Source organism: Nuphar pumila, chromosome 2 (genome assembly GCF_984573655.1).
Source record: "Nuphar pumila chromosome 2, dmNupPumi1.hap1.1, whole genome shotgun sequence".
Classification (NCBI taxonomy): Eukaryota; Viridiplantae; Streptophyta; class Magnoliopsida; order Nymphaeales; family Nymphaeaceae; genus Nuphar; species Nuphar pumila.
Genome location: NC_143250.1, coordinates 146,423,420 through 146,450,450, shown reverse-complemented (window position 1 = coordinate 146,450,450; position 27,031 = coordinate 146,423,420). Strand labels below are relative to the sequence as shown.

At 36.2% G+C, this 27,031-nt stretch overlaps 1 protein-coding gene across 1 annotated transcript; it reads left to right on the top strand.

The window, feature by feature from the left end:
- LOC149847533 (adenylate kinase, chloroplastic-like) lies at positions 1–27,031 on the top strand. The gene is made up of 7 exons (XM_089997078.1): positions 1–249; positions 1,354–1,449; positions 10,428–10,556; positions 10,640–10,774; positions 25,512–25,658; positions 26,035–26,109; positions 26,819–27,031. Exons 1-7 carry the CDS (start codon positions 19–21, stop codon positions 26,933–26,935), a joined length of 930 nt encoding a protein of 309 aa, XP_089853204.1. The 5' UTR covers positions 1–18; the 3' UTR covers positions 26,936–27,031.

Below are 27,031 nucleotides of genomic sequence, written 5' to 3'. Positions count from 1 at the left end.
TCTCAATAACTCAGGGCGATGGCGAGCGTGAGCAATTTCGCTCTAACTGCGAAACCGGCGGCCCAAGCCCCCTCTCTCTCTCCTCCCTGCAGTAATTGTCTCTCTCTCTCATCCTACGGCCACAATTCTGTCTCTTCACGCAACGGTTCCCTCAGGATTTCCTTCAATCTCGACGAGATTTTCGCTCGGAAGACTCTAAACGTGGAGGGGTTCGCAGTCCGGCGCGCGCTCCCGTCTCGATCGATGCCGGTGAGCCCTGAAAATTCCTGATTTTTTTGGGGCTTAAAATATCTATTTGAAAACTTGATTCTTCTTTTTTCGGGATATTCCTACGTGGTTTCCTTCAATTAGGATGATTTTTGTGGGGATTTCTTTTCGAATCTTGACGTGGGTCGATGAGAATTCCCGATTTTGAGAGTGTTTTCTTTTTCTGGGTCGCCGTTGATATCCTTTCTGCATCGAATAACTGCTCGAATTTTGAGCATTTAACTCTGTTTAATCAAAATTCTTTGCTAAGTTCGTCTGGGGAGAAGACGAATAAATGGGTTCGATGTTTTTTTTTGCTATTGTTGTTGGCTTATATATATATATATATATAGAAAGAGTATTCCAGATGGATTTTTCCTTTATTTTCATTTTTATTTCTGTTTGTATTTTTTTTTTGTTTTATTGGAAAACCAGTGCTTTCTCCCTTTTGGATGAAAAGGGAGCGTTAAAAGTTTGGAAGATGATAGCAAATTCTGTAGAAAATGACACGACCCACAAACTTTCCTCTGTTGGTTTGGAAAACCAAATCAAATCAAAGATTTTTCAGGGAAAAAAAAAACTAGGATGCTTATAGTTTTTAATTACGAAGATTATGGTAACTCGGTTTCTAGTTGGGACTTGTTATTGTTTGCCAAATGTAGTTCTCAGTGTTTAGGTGTTAGTTGTACATGGTTTATACTTCACTCTTTATAGCTCCAGATGTTAGTTGTCACATGTTTTATACCTACCGATTAGAGCTTCATTTCTTCATTGTAGAATAATTCTGAATTGTAAATTTTATAAATCTAATGTACTTATTTTTTATTTTTTTATTTCTTATGACTTTCCAGTTTCCAGTAGTCAAACCACCCGCCCCCTCTCCCCCCCCATCCTTTTTCAATCATGGAAACCTCAGAACTTTTGTTAATTTCTATGTGGTTTCCATCGATTCAATAAATAAATCAAGCCTTCGAACAAATTAGAAATATCTTTTTGTGCTAGGCAACTAATTGCTCACTCTAGCTTACTTTTAACTCAGTTGTTCTTTATGCTTTGGGGAGCATCTTACACTAACTTTCCCCTTGATTTCTGATACATGGTTTGCAGATTATGGCTTCCTACAAGAACGAGCCTTTAAAGATTATGATATCTGGTGCCCCAGCATCAGGAAAAGGGACACAATGTGAGCTTATAATTAAGAAAGTAAGTTGTTACGTCACCTTTTCAATATTGTTCTGTATTGCCTTCCGTTATATCGACATGCTGTCTGTATTAATATATTGCTGAAGATGTATAATTGTCCCAACAAGTTCTCCACAGTTTGTTAATTATGGAAGGATGTTAATTAACAACAAAAGAATGTAGCAACAACTAAGTTTCGGTATAGCCGGGGGGTCGTATTACTCTTTAATCAGGTTGAAAACGTCCTTTAACTCTAAAGCATTTTCTCCATGCTGTAATGAGTAAAAGTATAAAAGGAAAGAATATTTGGGCATGCCTGCTGTAAAAATATGTTCAAAGATGTGCACTACAATCACAAGCTCCACAAAGGGATACGTGTACAAGGACACACCAAGAACACTTGAATAAAAGTACACAAAGGTACAAAGAGAACACTTGAAATGCAAAAGATTGAATCTATTGACTAAGGGTGAGCACAAAGGCTCCCAAAAGAATGAGTTAAAATAGTGGGGATACACCCCTATTTATAATACAAGAGGAGACCAAAATGAGGGGCTCCTACTTGACGTTGGAGCCCCTCCAACGGTTAGAAATCTAACCGTTGGAGGGGGGTCCAACGTCTCCCCCTCCTTTGACTTTTAGTCAAAAAAGTAAAAAGAAAAGAAAAAAGAAAAGAAAGAAAAGAAAAGACAAAAAGAAAAAGAAAAAGAGAAAAGAAGAAAAGGAAAAAAAGTTACATGCACATTCACAAGTGTGAATATGCGTAAAATAAGAAATGACAGAAATGCCCCTAGGGCTACATAAAGAAAAATATATATATATATATACATATACATATACATATGTATCCCTCTATATATATAAATGTATGTATACATGATTTGATACAATTTAACACCCCCCTCAAACTTAGGGCGTGATGACAAAAAGTTTGTCAAGAAGAAAATTAAATCTTGGGGAACATACGCCTTTTTGAAAAAGTCTACCAACTGGTATTCTGAAGTCACATAAGGAAGGTCTATGATTTTTTGTAAGTAAGCTTCTCTAACATAGTGACAGTCAATCTCAATGTGCTTGGTACGCTCATGAAAAGTGTGATTTTTAGCAATATAGATTGCACTTTTATTATCACAACACAATCGTGTAGGTCATTGGATCAATACTCCCATATCCTGCAACAATTGATGAATCCACACAATCTCCATATTTGTGGAGGCCATGGCTCGATATTCTGCTTTTGTTGAGGAAAAAGACACCTTCTGTTGTTTCTTGCATCTCCATGAGATCAATGATTCACCTAGAAAAATACAAAAACTAGTGGTGGAGTGACGATTATTTGGGTCACCTTCCCAATCAGAGTCAGTATATTCAATCAATTCTAAATTACAAGACGATAAAAGAAATACTCCCTTGTTTATTGAGCCCTTTATGTATCTGACAATACGAAGTACAACACTCATATGAACTAAAGTGGGGGCATGCTAAAATTGACTTACAGTATGTATGACATGGGATATATTTGGTCGTGTGATACTAAGATACATAAGTGATCCCACAAGTTGCCGATAGGGAGTAGGATTTTCCAAAAAATCCCATAATCACCCTTCATTTTTTAGCTCACAACTTAAGGGGTCTTGCAAATTTTTTTATCTGTAATGCCGGACCTGGCAAGAATCTCGCAAGCCAGTTTAGTTTGAGACAAAAAATAACTTCTATAAGAGTAAGCAACCTCAATACCCAAAAAATATGTTAGATACCCTAAGTCTGACATTTCAAACCTTTCTTTTAGAGTGGATTTGATATTTTTGATTCCCTTAATATCACTGCTTGTTATTAGCATATCATCAACATATAACAACAAAATTACAATTCCTGCATTAGACTTTTTGACAAAGAGAGCAGTGTCAGTATAACAAGAATTGAATCCAGTTTCAACTATTACTTTATTAAATCGACCGTACCAAGCCTTTGGGGCTTGTTTTAAACCATACAAGGCTTTTCTAAGCCGAAGAACTTTACCCTTTGGTATATTCATGCCAGGGGGGACTTCCATGTAGACTTCTTCGTTTAGGTCCCCATTCAGAAAGGCATTTTTAACGTCCATTTGATATATGTTCTATTTTTTAATTGATGCAGTAGTGATTAAACATCTCATTGTGACCATTCTTGCCACAGGAGCAAAGGTTTCTTTGGAATTAATATCATATTCCTGGCTATAACCTTTTGCTACAAGTCAGACTTTATATCTCTCAAGAGTTCCATCACTCTTGGTCTTAACCTTAAAGACCCATCTACATCCTATTGTCTTTTTTCCTTCTGGAAGACTTTGAAATTCCCAAGTTTTGGCTCTGTTAAGGGCACTAAGTTCATTATCCATTGCATCTCTCAATTCTAATCTTTCTTTAGCTTCTTCGAAGTTTCTGGGTTCTTCATACGAGTGAATGGCACTAAGGTAGACCCTATGTTTTGGGAAAAAAGATTCATAAGATATAAATCTGGAAGGGTTTCTTCTAGTTCTTTCAGTTCTTTGTAAGTTGCTATCTTGAGATGGCTCACTAAAATCACTATATCTTTCCATCGCACTTCTAAACATATTTCTATCTCTATGTGAATATGTAATTGGTTCATTTACTGTTTCTTCTACTGGTTGAACAAACAAGGGAGCTTAATTATCAATGTTCTCATTATTTGTTTCATTATCACTAAAGAAATCTTCATTCCTATTTAGTAATTCAAATAAAAAAGAATAATCAGCATTATCGGGGAAGGTTGTGTCCTTCTCAAATCCACTTTTATTTTTCAAAAAGGTGACATTTCTTGAGACGTACAGTTTATCATTTTGAAGGTCATAACACCTAAAACCTTTTTGTGTTTCTGAATAACCAAGGAAAGCACATGTAATGGCTTGTTAGAAAGTGACTTTGAATACTTTAGGTTCGATAATGAACCCATACACATGCACATTAAGTGCGAATATACCCACTCAAGGGAACAACACAAGCACATCATGTGCTAATACATAAACCCATAAAAGGGGTAAATATGACTTAAAGTCATAAGTTGAATATTATTGAAGAAAAAGGAAGAAGAGGGTAAAAACCCTATACAATGGAGCATAAGCTCCTCCAAAGAGTATCCTACACAAGGGGGAAAGACCCCTATTTATAAGCCTTAAAGGGGGGCTCCAAAAGGAGTTGTGGAGAGCCCCCAACGGTCACATTTGTGACCGTTGGGGGCTCCCACCCCAATATGGTACGAAAAAGAAAAAATAAAAAAACAAAAAAGAAAAATATTACGATGCATATTCCAATTGGAATATGCGTAAAATGACAAATTACAGAAATACCCTTGAGGGTATTTAAGGAAGAAAAAATATATATATTTATATATATATATATATAAATAGAGATACGTATACATATATATGTATACGTATCTTTATATATATATATGTACATTTAAGGATTATATTTCAACATACATATATGTGTACTCATACACATATTTTAACATGGCTTTAGGGGATAACTTATCATTTTTATCAGTGAGAACAAAACATTTGTAGCAAAAAATTCGTAATCTATTATAATCGGGTTCTTTTTTATATAAAACTTCAAAAGGAGATATTTGGCTTAAATTTCTAGATGGAAGACGATTTATTAGATAGATAGAGGCCAGGCGGCTTTGGCCCAAAATCTTTTTGGAATCTTTTGAGAAATAAGTAGAGTCCTTGTAATTTCAATAATATGTCTGTGTTTTCGTTCAGCTAAGCCGTTTTGTTGAGGAGTTTGGGGACAAGACCTTTGATGAATGATCCAATTACTCTCTATATAGCTTTTAAAATCATTTGAGAGAAACTCACCCCTTGAATCTGTTCTAAAGATTTGTAACTTCCTATTGAATTGGGTTTCTATCATTATATGAAAATTCTTAAAAGTGGAAAAGACTTCATGCTTATGCTTTAGAGGGTATATCCAACTGTATCTCGAATAGTCATTAACCTAAATAACATAATATGAAAAACCTCCCTTAGATACTACAGGTGTGGGTCCCCATACATCCGAATACACAATTTCAAAAGGTTTAGTTGAAAACATAGATCTTGAACCAAAAGGTAAGCTTCTCATTTTTCCCAGAATACAATCATTACAACTAAAATTTTCTTTACATAATGTTTTAGTAAAATGAATATGAGAAAGCTTGTCAATATTTGGATGCCCAAGGCGTTTATGCCAAACATGTATATCTTTATGTTGGGCAATGTTACAAAAGGAGGTTTTTGGAATTTGAAGAAACTCCATGAAATAGAGGTCAACCTTCCTAGAGCCTTCCCCAATCAACTTCTCGGACCGACGATCCTGTATCCAACATTTATGTGATAAAATTTTTATATCACATCCATGATTTGAAAGTTGAGAGATGGAAAGCAAGTTCAAATTTAATTTTGGAATAAATTTAACTTTAGGAACCAAAAAATCTTATTTTTCAAAGTCTCCAATTCCTTTAATTTCAAGAGAAGCTCCATCCGCGGTAGAAATAAAGGATGGCGAGAAGTTTTTAGAATAATTGGTCAGTGTAAAAGCATTTAAAGTCATATAAAAGAATGCACCCAAGTCTAATAGCCAAAGAATTTTACCTGGAGGAGAGCAGGAGGACGCAACGGCTCTAGAGATTGATCCCTTGAGGAGTGGTTGAAGAGCTTCAATAATTTGATTTAGAGATAGATTGGCATTGTTGGAGTAGAGGGTGTCTCCTCTTGGAAGGTTGTCAACATGGGCATCATCTTTTTTCATTTGGGACACACGGGTTTTATGTGCCCGGGTTCTTTACAAAAATGACACACGATTTTACTGTAGTCTCTTCTTCCATAATGTCTGTTATTTTCTCTTCCTCCTTGATTCTTGTTGAAGTGGGGAGGTTTATAAGTTTTGGCATTGCTCCCTGGTCTAGATACAGCGTAAGCTCTCTCATCCTCGTTTTTAGAGGGGACGACCAATACATTTTGATTGGTTTTATTCATTCCCAATCTAGTTTTTTCTTCACTTAATTTGGTAAGAACAACTTCTAAATGTGGAGAAGAAAAAGAAGATAAAAGAGAATATCTAGACCGTTCGAACTCGATTCTAAGCCCATCTAAGAAATTAAAAAAGTGATCCTCTTCAAGTTGTTTGTGCCTCAATTCGATTGCCTCTCCACTCCATTTAGGTTCAAGGAGAGCAAGTTCATCCCAAATAGCCGATAATTAGTCCAAATATTCTCTAACTGACATCTCTTCTTAATGAAGAGTCAAAGCCTTCTTTTGAAGGTAATATTTATGAGACAAGTCTCTTGACGTATACCAGTGTTGTGAAAAGCGTTGTAGCGAGGCGCTCCACCAAAATCTGAGGCGAGGCGTAAGCCTCGAGGCGCAAAGCATAAGCCTCGAAAAAAAAATATTAATTATACATAAATTATAGTTACTTCTTACAATGATTAAAAACTCACTTTATAAGAGGAAACTCAGCATATCACACTTTGAAAAACTTTATGCAAATCAAGCTTCTTAAAAAGTGAAAACATTGTTTTCCTAATATAAAAATGGATTCTCCTGATGTGGGAAACGTGTCTTTCATGCCAAAAGAATTGTACTTTGGTATTTTAATTGTATGTTTTTTACATTAAATTTATGCATGCAGTGATTTTTTAAAAAACAAGTTTTAAAATAATAAAGGCTTTAACTGCATTTTATGCATTCCTTACATTTATTTTCTATCACTATTGAATTTCCATTACTTTTCTTAAATGCTTCACACTTCACGTACATTCTTAGATTCTAGCTTCTCACTTTGCAAACAGCCTCATGCATTGACTTATTCCTACAGTAATAAAACAACGAAATGTAAGTAAGGATGTCAACGGGTCAGATCTAGGTTCGACTTAATCGGAACTAACCTAGTGGAATTCGGATTCAGATGAAAAATAGTGAGGTCTATCCAAGTGACGGGCATCTCATTGGTACAAGTATTGGATGTCGTCCATCTTGAGATCAACAACATCCAGAAGTGCTTTGATGGAATACCGTGAGCACATTCTGACCTGATCCCCTCTCGTCGATGGGTTAGGGTTGGGTCGTTGGGTGGCATGGACTCTAATTAAAATTGCGTCGGATCGGTTTGGGTCGTCCCCGTGTCCCATAGTATATGAGTGTGAAGAGGCAACTCGAACGTGCCAAAGACCTCAAATGAAAGAGGAAAAACGAGGAGTTGTGTTCCAGCTTTCCAGGTTCTCTCTCTCTCTCTCAGATTACCAATATGCTGGTAAACAAATTAACATGAGCCCGTAAACCCCACTTCTGCTTTTTATCCGTTTAGTGAGAGAAAACAGTAATTTGTGCGTCGGTGCTGCTCCACTTGGGTTCTGATTGTTACAAACAATGAGAGGATGAGAAAATTAACAAGTGGGTTTTGAGATTCAACAATTCTATCACTAATAGCACATGAGATATAGCGTTGCTGAGAGACGAGAGAGGGCCTGAGTGAGAGACGAGGGAGATCTTAGAAAGCAGAGAGACGAACAGTGAATGAGGGTTTGAGGCGTGTACGCCTCACCTTGAGGCGCGCCTCGCTCTGAGGCGTACGCCTCAAAGCGTATGAGGCGTACGCCTCATACGCTTTGAGGCATACGCCTTGGGGTATTTACGCTTTTATGTTGCGCCTCAAGGCACAAAGGCCCTCGCCTTGAGGCGATGCGCGCTTTTTGCGCCTTGAGGTGCGTTTTTAATAACACTGACGTATACATTCGTTCAAGATACTCCCATACTTGATATGCTTTTTTGAATTTCAATATATTGGCATTAATCTTTGTTTCCACCGAAGAGAAAAACCACGAATCTCTTGACGTATACATTTGTTCAAGATACTCCCATACTTGATATGCTTTTTTGAATTTCAATATATTGACATTAATCTTTGTTTCCACCAAAGAGAAAAACCACGAAATGATTTTGTAGTTTTTCATCTCCCACTCTTCATGTCTTTTATTGTATTCCTCAAAAGCTTTTCTCTTTCTTCTTCGTCAAAAAACTTAATCTCTTCTTTCTCAAAGATAGTGATTTTAGGTTTGGGTTCAAGAATAGTTCCTTGAACATATCCCCAAAGACCCTTACCTTTGATATGGGCCTCCATATTCCTGGCCCATATATGATAATTAGATCCATTTAATTTGAAGCCAAGAGAGAAGTGAGTCCTTTTTGCCCATTAGAGAGAAGAAAAAAGAGAAGAGATGCGTACCACAAGGAGATATAAGGTCCTACTCGATGTAGGGTGCTTCCAAAATATTGAATGAAGAAACTAGTTTTTACCCCGGTCACCAAAACTTGATGGCACGCTTTTCGAGGCACCCAATAGAGAGAACAAAATACACAATCTTCTTTTCTCCCAACCTTGCTCTGATACCATGTAAAAATATTTTCAAAGATGTGCACTACAAGTACAAGCTCTACAAAGGGATACGTGTACAGAGAGACACCAAGAACACTTGAATAAAAGTACACAAAGGTACAAAGAGAACACTTAAATGCAAAAGATTGAATCTATTGAGCAAGGGTGAGCACAAAGGCTCCCAAAAGAATGAGTTACAATCTATGTCACACGGACTCGGCTAGGGAGGTGCCGCACCCGAGTCGACACGCCCCGACACGGGTGCGGACACGGACTCGGCCTGGACTCGATCAACGCCAAGTCGGACTCGGTCAACGAGTCGAGACCGAGTCCGTCCACATTTTGGACTCGGTCAACTTTGACCGAGTCCAAAAATGTCCATTTGTCCCTAAAAAACGATTTTTTTTTATATTTTTTATTTAAAAATAAATAAATAAAAAGAGTGTTGTGCACAGTCTGTGTTGTGCACGGTGCAGTGTTGTGCACGGTGCAGTGTTGTGCACGGTGCAGTGCTGTGCACGGTGCAGTGCTATGCACAGTGCAGTGCTGTGCACAGTGCAGTGCTGTGCACAGTGCAGTGCTGTGCACAGTCTGGCACAGTACAGTGTTGTGCACAGTGCTGCAGTCACAGACACAAACTGTGTGTCTGTGCACTTTTTAAAAAAATAATATATATATATATATATATATATATATATATATATATATATATATATATATATATATATATATATATATATATATATATATATATATATATATATAGCCGAGTCCTCGTGTCCAAAAATTTTAAAATTGCGCCGCACCCGTGTCGCACCCGCACCCGCACCCATGTGACATAGGTTACAATAGTGGGGATACACCCCTAGGGCCCTATTTATAATACAAGAGGAGACCAAAAGGAGGGGCTCCTACTAGACGTTGGAGCCCCTCCAACAGTTAGAAATCTAACCGTTGGAGGGGGGTCCAATGTCTCCCCCTCCTTTGACCTTGAGTCAAAAAAGTAAAAAGAAAAGGAAAAAGGAAGAAAGAAAAGAAAAGAGAAAAAGAAAAAGGAAAAGAGAAAAGAAAAAAAGAAGAAAAGTTACATGCACATTCACAAGTGTGAATATGCGTAAAATGGGAAATGACAGAAATGCCCCTAAGGCTACATAAAGAATATATATATATATATATAATAGTAGATACATATGCATATATATATATATATATATATATGTATCCCTATATATATATAAATATATGTATACATGATTTGATACAATTTAACACCTGCTTCATATTTATCTCAATCAACACCTGTGGAAAAGCATCAGAAATGCTGAATTCTTTTGGTTTCTTAAATTTTTTCTACAATAGGATGATGAATTCTAAGTGGCTTGCTGATCAGAAGGCTTTTAAATTAGAATGCTAAATCAAAGTGTTCTTTGCAATTACTGGGATATATACTCATTGAAATACTTATTTCTCTTTTACTGGAGAGTATTCATAAAGTGCATATGCTCTCATTTACATATTTTTCATGTCATGTTTGCATTAGTTAGCAACAACAAACTGAATCACGTAACTTCATGAATGCAGTATGGGTTGGTGCATATTGCTGCTGGAGACTTATTAAGAGCAGAAGTTGCAGCTGGTACAGATAAAGGAAAGCAGGCCAAGCAATATATGGAAAAAGGGCAACTGGTGCCAGATGAAATTGTTGTCATGGTAATGGTATATTTAGTTCTTAATCATCCTTGGAATAACCTTTATGATATCTTGATAACATGAGCTCTCTCTTTTGTTCCTAGATGGTGAAGGAGCGTCTTTTGCAGCGTGATGCCTTAGAGAATGGATGGCTTTTGGACGGATATCCCAGGAGCAGCTCACAGGCAGCAGCTCTTGAAGACCTTGAAATTAGGCCTCACCTTTTTATTCTTTTAGACGTAAGTAATCTTCAATTGTCATGAGTTTTCATCAGTGAATTTGGTTTTGTGAATGCATATACATACATGCAGACATCGACACATTCTCATGCAGGTGTGTGTGTATATGAGACGGGAGTAACTCCAGACCTTAATTTGGTCTGATGTTATCAGACACGTGTGTGCCTTTTATTTTTTCGCTTTTTTTGAAAGATCGCTCCCCCCCCCCCCCCCCCCCCCCCCCCCCCCCTCCAACAAAAAAAAAAGCCATTCCCCTCCACTGCCCCCTTCCGTTGCCGTTCTCCCCCCTTCTCCTCATTCCGCTGCTGTTCTGCCCCTCTGCCCCCTTAGTATCGTCTGCAGGTGTCCGGCACCCACCCTAAGCTCCACCACCAGCGTGACCATGAACCTCATCGTGGTCAGTGGACGGACGAGAAGGGAGGGAGAAGAAAATGAGAGAAGAGAAAGGGGTCTGGTGCCCCCGATTTTTGCACAAAATCGGATGCGAACGATACTCCCGTCTCATATATATATATATATATATATATATATATATGTCGGCTTTGTTTTTTGGGAGACATGGCCCTACCTAGTTCAAGCTTGCTTCTCTATTAATGAATGAGGAGCTCCTGGTAAGCTATGGTGGCATTAGAACAGAACAATCAATCCACTTGAAGACTGATTGCTTGCCAGTCTTGATCGAGGAGAAGGCCCGTTTCGGGAGACATGGCCTCCTATCTCTTCGTTCTTTATTCTTTAGGTTAGGCGAGTTAGGTTGGTCAAGTGTGTAGCATCTCATTTTGGAAGGCCGACCACTCAACAACTAATATAAGAGGGCTCATGCTTACTCTCATTATAGCAGAAAACCAACTCAACTCCTTTTCAACTATCTTCACTTTGATTGATGTGCCATGTCCTTCTATCTTAGTTGTCAAAAGCTGCGCCTAGGCATCCTAGGCGTAGGGCTACTACCTAGGCTTATGGGTCTAGGCGGTAGGGCCCTGTTTATTTACCTAGGTTGTCCATGCCTAAGTAGCAGGGACATAGTTATGTTTTTATAAATTTTTTTTTGTCATTTTCTTTTTTTATTCTCATTTTGTTCTTTTGTTTTTCTTTTTTACCTTATTTTTTTTCTTCTTCCTCCTCCTTTCACCCTTCTGCTTAGTTGTCAAAGGTGGAGCCTAGGTGCTGCTTAGGCGGCCTAGCCGAGGTAGTCTCTCGGTTTGATGCACAGTTGTACATACATATATATGTTTTTTGAGTAATTGTATATAATTATATATATTAACATATCATAAAGATATATTATAAATTTATAATATTATAGGTTTATATTATATATGTAATTATATATACATATTTGTGTACTTAATTCATATATAAGCTGTAAGCGTATGAGTTATCTATTTTATAAATTTACAATATTATGTGTTTATATATATATATATATTGTAAAGAAAACGGAATCCACCAACAAGATCTATGACAATGCTAAAGGGAACACACCAAAAGCCACAAATGGGCTTACTCACAAAACCCACGCAAGGGGCAAAGGCAAGAAGCTAAAAAATAAATAATATTTTGTTAATAACCTTCATACAAGAATCCTACATAATGTTGTTGCTTTGCCCCATATTTATACACAAAGAAGGACTCCATAGAAAGTCATTGGAGTCTCAACTGCTCAAATTAGAGCCAACTCTTATGTGGTTGACTAGTCAACATGTGTTGACTAGCCAACATGTGTTGACTAGCTCAATTTACAAAAGAAAAAAGAAAAAGGAAAAATAAAGAAAGAAAAATATATTTATATAAATAAATAAATATTATAATAATATATAAATATATATTTACAATTTTTGACACTCTCCCTCAAACTTACGGTACAATAAGCAAAAGTTTGTCTAATACTAAGTGGAAACGGGAAGCAACAAAAGGTTTGGTAAAGAAATATGCAAATTGTTATTCTGATGGAACATAAGGCAGATCAATGGTCCCATGTAGATACTCCTCTCGAACATAGTGACAATCCATTTTGATATGTTTAGTATATTCATGAAAAATACGATTACTGACAATGTAAATCGCACTCTTGTTGTCACAACACATGTGAGAGGCTCCTCTCACATGAGCTCTCATATCAGCCAACAACCTTTTGAGCCTGACTACCTCCATCGTTGTAGTTGCCATGACCCGATATTCTGCCTCAGTTGATGAAAGCGAAACCTTCTGTTACTTCTTTCACTGCCATGAAATTAGAGATTCACCTTAGAAAACACAAAAACCCGTGGTTGAGTGTCTGTTATTAGGATCATCTCCTCCTCGGTCAACATCAGTATAAGCAATTAAATCTAAAAAAGATGAAGTAGACAAAAAGAGGACTCGAGAAAGAGAAGTCTTAATATATCTAATAATACGCAAAACTACTCCCATGTAAACAGAAGTAGGAGTATTTTAAAATTGACTAGCGGTGTGTACAACATGTGTATTATCAGGTCTAGTAATTGAAAGGTAAGAGAGTGCTCCAATAAGCTGTCTATAAGAGTAGGATCTTCAAGAAGTTTTTCATCATCAATTCGCATCTTGGTGTTGGCAATCTCAGGGGTGTCAGCTCTCTTATCATCTATGATGCCAGACCTGAAGACAATGTCGAAAGCAAATTTATACTGAAATAATAAATATCCTCTAGGGGAGTAAGCAACTTCGATTCCTAAGAAATATTTTAAGAAGCCTAAATCAGTCATTTAAAAATATTTTTTAAGAATTTTTTTAATATTTTCAACTCCTTGTTTATCTCCTCCGATGATGATCATGTCGTCCACACAGAGAAGAATAATAATACCTGCATCAGAAATATTAACAAAGAGTGCAGTGTCAGTGAAACAAGTTCTAAATTCAATTTCAAGCATAACTCGACTAAACCGGTCATACCAAGCCTTTGAGACTTGTTTAAGTCCATAGAGAGCCTTTTCCAAACGAAGAGCTTTACCCTTAGGAACACTTAGACTTGGTGGTGCCTGTAATGAAATATGCGAAAATAAAGGCAATGTCCTATAATGGACATTCACAAACAAGATGCAAAGAACAAGTCCACAATGAACAAATACAAAAGCCAACAAGGGCTTGCTAGAAAGAAGAATCTTATAAAGCAAAAGGGCTTGAAAAAGCCATACATTACAAAGGGGTCTACCCCTTTATTTATAGGCAAGAGAGTAAGGGAGAGAGTGGGAGAAAAAGGAGAGAGAGTAGGCATTGGGAGGCCCAACAAGGAGTCGTTGGGCCCCCAACGGTCACTTTTGTGACCATTGGGGGTCCAACGACTCTTAGTTGGGACCCCAATGCAATATACATTTAATGCATATTCAAATAAAGAAAAATAAAAATAAGAAAAGAGAAGAAAAAAAGAGAAAACAACAAAAAAAGGACTAAAATACCCCTATTGGGCAGAATTATAGAAATACCCTTTATCGGGTATGATGGGATTGAGTATATATATATATATATATATATATATATATATATATATATATATATATATATATATATATATATATATATATATATATATTTAACACCCTCCCTCAAGCTTTACAGGGACATGATCAAAAGCTTGTTGAGAAGAAACATAAAACGAGGAGCAACAAGAGCTTTGGTGAAGAAGTCTGCCAACTGATACTTAGATGTAACGTACGACAAGGCTATGGTCCCTCTTAGATATTCATCACGAACATAGTGGCAGTCAATCTCAATATGTTTAGTACGCTCATGAAAGGTGTGGTTGCTTGCGATATAAATTGCACTTTTATTGTCACAACACATCTTCGAAGGTGTAGAGATGATTATGCCCATATCACTGAGAAGACTTCTAAGTCACAAAAGCTTCATGGTTGTAGTAGCCATTGCACAATATTCTGCTTCCGTTGAGGACAATGATACTTTGTGTTGCTTCTTGCATCTCTAAGAAATCATAGTCATCTAACAATACACAGAAACCAGTAGTTAAGACTCTATCATTAGGATTTCCTCCTCAATCAGCATCTCTATAAACAATTAAATCAAGTGATAAAGAAGAAAGAAAAACTCCTTTAGTTATAGTAGTTTTAATGTATATGATGATTCTTAAGATTGCACTCATGTGCACGGTTGTAGGGGCATGTTGAAACTGACTGACAGAGTGAACTGCATGAGCTATGTCTGACCGAGTGATGGATAAGTATGTCAAAGACCCAACAAGTTGGCGGTAGGGAGTGGGATCTTCAAGAAGAGTTCTATCTTTCAACCTCAGCTTGGCATTGATAACTTCAGGTGTTTCCGTCTTCTTGTCATCTGTGATGCCAGACTTTAGACAAATGTCATTTGCAAGTTTCATCTGAGAGAGAATGTACCCCCGAGGAGTGTACGCTACTTTAATACCTAAAAAATATCTTAAGAAACTAATATCAGACATGTCAAAATTTTCTTTCAGAACTTTCTTAATATCATTAATTCCTTGCTCATCACTTCCAGTGATGATCATATCATCAACATAAAGCAAAAGAATAACTACTGAAGACCCTGCACTTTTCACAAACAAAGCAGTGTCAGTATAGCAAGAGCGAAAATTTAAATTTGTCATTACATTGCTAAATTTATCATGCCAAGCCTTTGGAGCTTGCTTTAATCCATATAAGGCTTTGTTAAGTTTAAAAATTTTATCATTACCAATACACACTCCTGGTGGAGGGTCCATGTAAACCTCTTCATTTAGTTCTCCATTTAAAAATGCATTCTTAACATCTAATTGATAGATAGACATTTTTTAACAGAACCAACAACAATAAGAGTCCTAACACTGGTCATCCTAGCCACGGGAGCGGAAGTTTCCTCATAGTCAATACCATATTCTTCAGCATATCCTTTTACTACTAGTCGAGCTTTGTAGCATTCTAATGACCCATCACTCTTAGTTTTGACTTTTAGACCCATCTACATCCAATTGATTTCTTTCTAGTGGGCAATGAGGTTATTTCCTAAGTTTTTGCTTTTTCAAGATCACTTAGTTCCAAGTTCATGGCTTCAACCCATTGGAGAATATTTTTGGCTTCATTATAGTGAGATGGTTCATGGAATGAGTGTAGCGCAATTAGACATAACCTATATTTTGGTGTTAGAGACTCATAGGAGACAAACCTGTTAGGAGGATTGGAGACTCGACCGGATCTTCTCAAAGCGGTTTCTTCTATGTTGGACCCTTGGAAGTATTTTTCTAAAGCGTTTATGGGAACTTGTTGACCACGCCGAGCATAGGTTTGAATCGATCTACTATCAATGACATCATTTTCGCTTTCGTTTTCAACATTGTTGAGAGGAATATCCTCTTGGTCATTTAACAAATTGTCATTAGAAATTATCTCTTCTTGAAGAGTCACTTCTTCTTGAGGAAGATCAAACAAGAAAGCATATTCACTTTTATCAATATCTTTAGTTTTCTCAAACCCATTTTCATTTTCTAAAAAGGTTACATCTTTAGAAACATACAATTTGTTGCTTTTGGGGTCGAAGCATCTAAATCCTTTTTTATTTTCTCCATATCCTAAGAATACGCACTCAATAGCTTTTTGAGACAATTTATTTCTTTTATGTGAAAGAACAAAGCATTTACACTAAAAAAATCTTAATCTATTAAAATTGGGAGTTCTTTCAAATAGTTTTTCATATGGAGATGTATTTTCTAAGGATAAAGATATCATTCTATTTATCAAGTAGGTTGATGTTAAGGCGGCTTCGGCCCAATAGCTTTTAGGAATTTCTTTAGAAATAAAAAGTGTCCTAGTGGTTTCCACAATGTGTCTATGTTTTCTTTCAGCTAAACCATTTTGTTGAGGAGTTCTAGGAAAAGATTTTTTATGACAAATTTCATTTGTTTCTAAGTACTTTTGAAATTCATTCGATAGGTATTCTCTACCCGAATCGGTTCTAAGAATAGATATATTACTTAAAAATTGATTTTTAACGATCATATGGAATTTCTTAAAAAAGGCGAAGACATCGGATTTTAGGTTAAGAAAATAAATCCATACATATATAGTGAAGTCATCAATGAAGGTAACATAATAGGAGTATCCACCTTTCGATATGACCGGAGAAGGGCCCCAAACATCCGATTGAACTAATTCAAATGGTCTTTTAATAAAAAACGTTCTATTTGGAAAATGAATAGATTTCATTTTTCCAAAAATACAATTTTTGCAAACAAAATGTTTCTCATTACAATTTTTTTTTCCAAAAGGAAAAGAATACATTTTTGAGAAGCTTGAATGTCCAAGTCTTTGATGCCAAGTTTCAATATTTTTATCTTGGACATAGTTACAAAACAAGTTTGTAGGAAGTTTCAAGTTGCTCATGTAATAGAGATCTCCCCTCCTATGGCCTTGCCCAATCTGCTTCCCGGATCAGAGATCCTGTATAGAGCAACCCTTAGTTGAGAAGGAGATTTCACATTCATGATCACATATTTGAGAAACGGAAAGAATATTTAAATTTAGTTGAGGTACCACCCTCACATTTGGTAAAAGAAAATTTTTGGAAAAACTTAAAGTTCCAAAACTTTTGATTTGTAAAGGCGTGCCATCGACAATTGAAACATAAGAGTTTTTTGAATTAGGACATAAGTCAGATAACCCATTTTCATGAGGTGTCATATGAAAGGATGCTCCGGAGTCAAGGATCCAAGAGGACATATCTGGAAGAGAGGAGGAGGCAATGACAACACCCAATGTAGATGGTGTAGATGAAGATTTGAGTAGCAATTGAAGTGCCTCAGATAGTTGAGCAAGAGAAAATGAATCCCTTCCTTTTGTTGAGTTTTCCTTCTTTGGTGTGTTTTCTTCAACGAAAGCAACTCTTGGTTTTGGAGCTTCATTTATTCTTGGACAATTGAGCTTTATGTGGCCCGGTTCTTGACAATGATGACATATGGCTTTCTTATAGTTGCCATTATAGTTATTTTGTCTTTCAAAATGAGGAGGCTTATAAGTCCTAACATGATTTCCGGGTTTGGAAACGGCTAAGACTTCATCTCCCCCTTTAACCATGCCAAGACGAGTTTCTTCTTGGCATATTTCGGCAACGACATCTTCTAGGGGAAGAGGCTTAGATCTATGAAGGAGAGAAGATCTAACTTGCTCGAACTCCGGTCTAAGCCCATGCAAAATTTGAAAAAAGTGTTCTTTTTCCATTTGTTGCCTTTTAAGCTCAACACCCTCACTATCTACCCATTTGGGTTCTAGGAGAGATAGCTCATCCCATAAGGGACTAAGAGAGCTAAAGTAATCCCGGACACTTATGTCTCATTGTTTAATGGTGCGAATCTTTTCTTGGAGGAAAAATTGCCTAGCGAGGTCTTTTTGAGTGTACATACCTTTCATGAAGAATCATGCCTCGTTAGCTTTGTGAAATTTGGCAATGTTTACACAAATTTTTAACTCCACGTTATTCATAAACCATGCAAGTATTTTTGTATGCTTGCTCTCCCAATCTTCAATCAACAATTGGTGATCTTCAATGGCTTTAATTTGTGCTCCTCCTAATGCATTTTCTTGGCCTCCCTCCATTTTGGTGAGTTGTAGTTGAGGTTTTGGAATGGTGCCCATCATTATAGCCCCAAAGCTTTTTGCCTTTGAAGTTGTTCTCTATAGAGGATGTCCATACCAAGTAATTGGTACCATTTAGCTTGAAGGTGAGGTCAATCTTATGTTCACCTTCCATGGTGAAATAGAAATAGGAGAAGCTAGAAGAGAGATGCCAACTTACAAGGGAACCCAAGTATGAACCAAACTAAAAGAAAACAAGAGCACAACCTTGCTCTGATACCATGTAATGCAATATGCAAAAATAAAGGCAATGTCCTATAATAAACATTCACAAACAAGATGCAAAGAACAAGTCCACAATGGACAGATACAAAAGCCAACAAGGGCTTGCTAGAAAGAAGAATCTTATAAAGCAAAAGGGCTTGAAAAAGCCATACATTACAAAGGGGTCTACCCCTTTATTTATAGGCAAGAGAGTGAGGGAGAGAGTAGGAGAAAAATGAAAGAGAGTAGGCATTGGGAGGCCCAACAAGGAGTCATTGGGCCCCCAACGGTCACATTTGTGACCGTTGGGGGTCCAACGACTCTTAGTTGGGACCCCCAATGCAATATGCATTTATTGCATATTCAAATAAAAAAAATGAAAATAAGAAAAGAAAAAAGAGAAAACAACAAAAAGAAAAGGACTAAAATGCCCCTATTGGGCAAAATTACAAAATACCCTTTATCGGGTATGATGAGATTGAGTATATATATATACATGAGTATATATATTTTAACAGTGCCTCCATACAAACTTCTTCAACTAGGTTTCTATTAAGAAAAACATTTTTAACATCCATTTGAAATATAGGCCATTTTCGAACAGAAGTTAATGCTACTAGAGTTCAAATAGTGGTCATTCTAACGACTGGGCCAAAGGTTTTCTTGTAATCTATGTCATATTCTTTATAATATCCCTTGACAACTAATATGTCTTTATATTTTTCAAGAGTTTCATCACTTTTTGTTTTAATTTTGTATACCCACCTAAAACCTATAGGTTTCTTTCCTTTTCGAATATCTTGAATGGTCCAAGTATTGACCTTTTCTAAAGCTTCTAACTTTATTCTTATGGCTTCTACCCATTCACAATGTTCTTTAGCTTGAGTATAGGTTGATGGTTCTACATATGAATGAATTAATGCAATAAATGCCTTGTATTTTGAAGAAAAGAATTATAAGATACAAACTTTCCTGGTGGTTTGGAAATCCTGAATGACCTTTTAGTATGAACTTCAGGTTCAACATATTTCTCCAGTGCACATTTTTGGTTAAGGTCCCTATGCCTAGAATATTGTAAATAATTTTTGTTTGAATGAGGTTGCTCTTCGGTAATTATATTATCATGACTATTATCACGATCACATCCATCAATTATATCAAGACCACTATCCAGATCACATTCATAATCACATTTTTCATGACTTGAACTTAAATCAAATAAAAAGAAATACTCATCTACTTCCTTCCCTTTTTCAAAGTCAAAGCAACTTTCTTTTTCTAAGTAGGTCACATTACGTGAGACATAATTTTTTATTTTTATGATCAAAGCACCTGTAGCTTTTTTGGTTATCTGAATAACCCATGAAGGCACAAGGAATAGCATAAAGAGAGAGTTATCATTTTTGTTAGTAAAAATAAAATATTTGTATAAAAAAATTCTTAGTCTAGCATAATCAGGAGATACTTTAAAGAGTTTTTCAACTGGTGTTATATTTTGTAAATAAGAAGAAAACATTCTATTGATGAGATACATAATAGTTAGGGTTGCTTCAGTCTGAAATTCTTTTGGCACTTGATTTGTTATTAGTAGAGTTCTGGTTGTTTCCATAATATGTCTGTGTTTTCGATCAACCAAACCATTTTGTTGTGGTGTATGAGGGCAAGATCTTTGTTGTATGATACTATGAAAATTTAGATAATCTTCAAATTCCTTTGATAAAAATTCTCTCCATGAATCTGTGCGAAAAATAAAAATATCATTTTCAAACTTATTTTTGACCAAGTTGTGAAATAGTTGAAAATGTGAGAAGACCTCATATTTATGTTTGAGAAAGTAGATCCAAGTATACCTAGAAAAATTATCAACAAAAATCACATAGTATGCATATCTACCCTTTGATATAACTGGTGTTGGCCCCCAAACATCTGAATGTATTAGCTCAAGCGGTCTAGAAGAAAAGAAAGTTCTTTTATGAAATAATAATCTCTTCATTTTTTCAAGAATAGTCTTTACACGTAAAATTTTAAGAGTTAAATTTTTTTTTTCAAATTTGAAAAATGTTGAATTTTGAATACATTAGGATAACCAAGTCGTTTGTGTCGTATATCCAATTCTAATTTCTTAACATTATAACAAAAGACATCCTTGGGTATTTCCAAAAAATCCATGTAATAGAGACCTCCTTCTTTATGGCCTTCCCCAATCAGCTCCCCTGACTGACGATTCTGTACCTAACATCCATCAGAAGAGGAGACATTATATCCATGGTCAGATATTTGTGAAACTGATAAGAGATTTAAATTTAATTTTGGAATATATCTAACTTTTGGAATTATAAATTTTTTAGAGTTTTGTAAAATCTTTTCAAAATTCCCTATTCCTTCTATTTCAAGAGATGTACCATCTGTAAAAACATTTGACGTACTTGAGTTGGTATGACATTCAAATAAAATTGTACTATTAGGGGTCATATGAAAGGAAGCACCAGAATCAAGAAGCCAAGGAGTTTTATCGGGATCGGAGAAAGATAAAACTGTTGCTCCAGTTGAGACTTCATTTAAAGAAGATGCCCTTTTGAGAAGTGGTTGGAGAATCTCCATAAGTTGAGCCATTGATACGGGTGCTTCATTAGTTTCTTGTAAAGAGCTAACTGAAACCATCTTCTTTTCTTCCTTTCTTTTATAGTTTGGACATTGAGGCTTAGTGTGCTCAGGTTCATGACAGTTATAATAAATAATTTTTTTCTTATCATAATCATTGCCTTGTTTCCGATAAGGCTTGTTGTCATGCTCATTTTCTTGCTTCCAATGAGGTGGTTTGTAGGGGCGCATGTAGTTTTCCGGTCTAGAGACGGTCAAAACTTTGTCATCTTCATTTTTCAAAGAGTGCCCCTTTAACCTATTCTCTTCCATACTCAATTCTTCAATAATGTCAATAATAGAGGGTACTTTTCATCTATGAAGGAGAGCAAATTTGGTGCTTTCAAACTTCGGTTTCAAGTCATTTATAAATTGATAGAAATGTTCCTCATCAAGTTGCTTTTGTCAGAGCTCTATATCTTCCGCACATTGCCACCTGGGCTCAAGAATAGATAATTCTTCCCAAAGTTCGGACAATTCATTGTATTATTCCTTGATACTTTTGTCTTTTTAAGTTATTGTCCGAACTTTATTTTGAAGATTGCACACATGAGCAATATCCTTAAGAGAATACATATTCTTAAAGTATTCTCATACTTTGTTAGCATATTCAAATTTTGCGAGACTAGAACATTTTTTAATATCAACGTTATTGATTGACCAAGACATGAACTTGACATGCTTCATTCTCCACTCTTTCCACTTTTTTTCATAATTGGCTAAAGTCATAGTCTTCTCTCCATATGAAAGAGGCACATCTTTTTCGTTCTCTACCTTTGTGAGGACTAATTTAGGCTCTGGATCGGAACCTTCAATTAATCCCCACAACCACTTTACGAAATTAGTATCATTAAGTTTCATGGGTACGATGGTGACTTTCTCATTGTCATCCATCCTTATAAAGTAGAGAGAAAGAGAAGAAAAAATGAACAAAAATAGATGATGAGAAAGGAGAGAGTAGTAGTATGAGCACACCACCACGAACACACGAGCACTTGAATCACCAAGAAATTCTTTTTTTCTCCCTCGAGCATGGAAAATGAGTCTATATGCAATCTTCAAGAGTCAAGAGCGAACCTTGCTTTGATACCATGTAAAGAAAACAGAAGCCACCACCAAGATCCACCACAATGCTAAAATGAACACACCAAAAGACACAAATGAGCTTACTCACAAAACATACCCAAAAGCCACATTTGGGCTTACTCACAAAACCCACACATGGGGCAAGTCAAAAAGCTAAAAAATAAATAATATTTTATTGATAACCTTCATGCAGAAGCTTACATAATGTGGGGGTTTTGCCCCGTATTTATACACAAAAGAGGAGGACTCCATAGAGAGTCGTTGGAGTCCCAATGGCTCAAAATAGAGCCGTTGGGACCTCAACGACTCTTATGTGGTTGACTAGTCAACATGTGTTGATTAGTTCGAATTACAAAAGAAAAAAGAAAAAAGAAAATGAAAAAAATAAAGCAAGAGAAAAAATATATTTATATAAATAAATATACATAATATATATATATATATATATATATATATAAATTTTAACACACATCTGTATACTTAATTCATATATAATCTGGAAGCGTATGAGTTATCTTTTTATGTAATATAATTGCTTTAGAGTGTTCGTCAACATGTTATTATTTGTCTATTGCTTATTGTTGATTGATTTTATGTTGTATATATGTTTGTTATTAATTTTAGTAGTTTACAACAACAACAACTACGCCTTCATCCCAAAACAATTGGGGTCGGCGATATGAACCAAAAAAGAAAATCATTCTGGGTCTTCCACATGAATCCTTCTCCTCCAATCACTTTTATCCAATGCCATGTCCTCGGTGAGGTTTAAAGCATTCATATCCTTTCCTATCACCTTCATCCATGTCTTCCTAGGCCTACCCCGACCTCTTTTAACTAATATATTTTCCCATTTCTCCATCCTTCTAACTGGAGCATCATTAGGCCTTCGCCAAATATGTCCAAACCACCGTAAACGATTCTCTCTCATCTTATTTTCAATGGGTGCAACGCCTACCTTCTTACGTATCTCCTCGTTCCGAATCTTATCTTTTATTGTATTTTCACACATCCATCTCAGCATACGCATCTCAACTACACTCATTTTTTGAATATGATGTCTCTTGGCAGCCCAACATTCCGTACCATATAGTAAAGCGGGCCTAATAGTTGTCCTATAAAACTTTTCCTTCAACCGCAATGGCATTCTACGATCGCACAATACTCCAGTTGCACTTTTCCATTTCATCCACCCTACCTTTATCCTATGATTTACATCTCCATCAATTTCTCCATACTTTTGAATGATAGATCCCAAATATTTGAAACAATCATCCACCGGTATTTCTTGCTCACCAAGCTTCACTACACTCTCATCCCTACTTCGTTGCTTACTAAACCGACATTCCATGTATTTTGTCTTACTCTTACTCAACTTAAAACCTCTTGCTTCTAATGTTTGTCTCCATAATTCTAACTTAGCATTAACCCCAGCTCTAGACTCATCAATCAAAACAATATCATCAGCAAACAACATGCACCACGACACATTTGATCTCGTAAGCTCATCCATCACTATAGCAAATAGGAAATGGCTTAAAGCAGATCCTTGATGTAACCCAACCGTTATAGGAAAATTGGTTGTCACCCCTCCACAAGTGCGGACATTGGTTACTACTCCTTCATACATATCCTTAATTATACTAATGTACTTGAGAGAAACACCTTTCTTCATCATTGTCCACCAGAGAACGTCCCTAGTTACTCTATCGTATGCCTTCTCCAAATCAATAAAAACCATATGCAAATCTTTGTTCCTCTCTCTATTTCTCTCAATAAGTTGTCTAAGAAGATGTATAGCTTCCATAGTTGATCTTCCAGGCATAAAACCAAATTGATTCTCCGATATCATGACAACCTTCCTCAACCTAGACTCAATCACCCTCTCCCAAAGTTTCATAGTATGACTCATGAGTTTTATACCACGATAGTTTGTTTACATATTTTGTATGTTTTTTAAAAATTTTAAATTTTTTAATTTGGGGTACCGCCTAATCCGCCTAGGCCTCACCTAGTCTTTTTAAGGCTCACCACCTAGCGCCTTTGACAACTAAGCCTTCTATTAACATCACAGTCCTCTTGGTGAAGTGCTGCATCTGCTTTCTTGCCCTTATTCTCCGATGTCCTCTTGTTATTTTCCATTCTGAAAGGTTCATTGATCTTCCTTAAAGGCTTTTGAATGAAAAATTATCTCTCTCTCTCTCTCTCTCTATATATATATATATAGTGTGTGTGTGTGTATAATCTTTTCTGATCCCTATGAAAACCCCATAAATTTAATCTGATTGCACAGGAATGCAAGATATGAAGTGTTGTCCTTTTTGTGATCGAACTCATTACTGTTCTATAACAGGCTTGCCTATAAGACTGTTGCATCAAATAAAGCTCCTGTAGAATAAAAAACAAATCCATCACCAGGAACGTCCCTCCACTTTCATTAAGAACAGATACTGACTGCTTGTAAGTATTCACAAAATATTCATTGGATGGTTGGCATAATTTCTTCATTTTTTAGTGCCCTTGGTAGCCCAACTTATGGACCATAATTTCATGAGTTTGTGTGCCTGCATGATCGGATATATAAGGAAGCAAAATTATGGGACACGAAAGCAGTTATTTACAATATCCCAAAATGATAAGAAATCTTCCTGTATATCATTTTCCTAGTGCATTTCTTTCTTTCGTATTTATTTGCGGTTTATGTATACTTCTGTTATTGTTTTTAGTAAAACACGTGTATGTTGCTATGCTAGTTGACTTATTAAGATGGACATTCCATGTCAGTATACATATATGACTTTCACCCAATATTCATTTCCCTGTGCAATATCGTTCTTTGTTGAGGGCAACATGGCAGGATTGTTATCATTTGCCATTACATGTATGTGATACCTTTGTTTACTTCAGTGATGGAAAATTCATTTAACCATGCTTGGCGGTGATCACTATGAGTGCTACACAGGCTTGTTTACACTTTTCAGGTCAATCTCTGTAGATCCGCATGTGTGTTTCTTTTTTTATTTCAGCAACATGTTTACGTTGTATATATTCATCTTGCCTATTTATGTATTCTTTATATAAAGTACATTGCCTAGTGTGTCTTTGATCCTGCAGTTTTGGTTAACCAATATGAATAGAATGTCATTTTTCTTCTTTCTGGTTTATTGTCTCATAGCATTAGTGCTTCTGTGCTGCAGGTCCCAGAAGAGATACTTATCGAGAGAGTGGTTGGTAGAAGGCTTGATCCTGTCACTGGGAAAATATACCACTTGAAGTATTCTCCTCCTGAGACCCAAGAAATAGCAGAAAGGCTTACTCAGCGGTTTGATGATACTGAGGAGAAGGTATGAGCCTAACCAGTTACATTGCACATATCCAAAGCCAGCCTATTGTTGGTGAAGGATGGCAAGAAGTGTGCCTCTGGTATTGATTTTATTTGGCATTCCTGCACAATAATGCACCTCTGCTGAGGGACACTGCACCTGACTATGAGGGATGTTTATCTTTATCCTTAAGTAGTTTTTGAGAAAGTGATGAAGTATTTGTTTTTTCTTGCAACATTAGTTTATATTGCTCAAGTTTCAATTGTTGTAAGAGAACAATTGTACTAAATTGTTCATGGTTAGGTAGGTTTATAGCTTTGACTTGCTGGCTTGAGTTGCACACTCCAGATTAATGTCTTGTACCCTTCGATAAATTTTTTACTTTTTGGTTGTCAAGGTAAAATTACGGTTGCAAACCCATCACCAAAATGTTGAAGCTGTACTGTCAACATATGCGGATATCTTGGTAAAGGTAACTTTCCAATATGAATCTTGTTCATCTAGGATAAGTTCATTGTAAAACCTGTCTTTCTTTAAGATGGAAAATATTTAATTATGTGTGGCTGTTTTCCACGCATTGACACTGAATGGATTGCACTATGTTTGGGCCTGTGAATTGGTTCTGCTAACGGAAGAGTTTGTCGACTGTCTACCCTGGAGCTTCAGCTTATGTATCTCTTATTCTTAATCTCAATGTAATCTGTAGTACAAAATAAACAGTGCAGCATTCGTGACATTTGAATTCCTGTATGGAGTTCTGGCTGCATTCAGCAACAAGGATAATGCTTTTTTTTCCTCAACTAGATTTTAGACTAATCTGCTGTTACGATCTCTTTCTTCTGAAAAGTATTCTTGGTAAAGACTTCCATTCCCCTGGATTTTCTTGTTGCTTTACAAATTCAATCTTCCATAGTTTCAAGGGTGACAACCCATCTTTTCACAAGTCGAGAAAATACAATTAAATGGCGCATTCTTGTTCTTTTGGTTTTCTCCGAAGTAGCTGCAAGGCGTCTTAAGAATGTCGTGCTTTTCTAGAAAAGCTGTCCTAGATATTTAGATACTTGCAGAAGCTAAAGAGTATTGTTATAACCATTGTTTTATTTTACAAACAAAAAACAATGCAATCCTTTGGTAGTTTTCTGCCGGTATTCAACAGCTTCTGAGCTTTTGAACTTTTACAGGTCGATGGGAACAGCCCCATAGAAAGAGTATTTGCAGACGTCAATGCAGTTCTCACCAGACTTGCAGCTCAGAAGGCAGTGGAGGAATCAGAAGCTGTGGTATCTGGTATGGCCTAATCAAAGCACCATGGCAGAAATCTGTATAGATATGTATAAGTGCGAAACTCTGAAATTCAGATATTCATTTTCTTATTCATTTCCATATGACTAAAA

What these genes read in the sequence shown, in the direction of transcription:
- LOC149847533 (XM_089997078.1), top strand. Translation starts at nt 19, where the DNA reads ATGGCGAGCGTGAGCAATTTCGCTCTAACTGCGAAACCGGCGGCCCAA. An exon ending in ACCTTTTTATTCTTTTAGAC is followed by an intron (nt 10,775 to 25,511) that starts GTAAGTAATCTT and finishes TCTGTGCTGCAG; the next exon opens with GTCCCAGAAGAGATACTTAT. An exon ending in TTGATGATACTGAGGAGAAG is followed by an intron (nt 25,659 to 26,034) that starts GTATGAGCCTAA and finishes TTGGTTGTCAAG; the next exon opens with GTAAAATTACGGTTGCAAAC.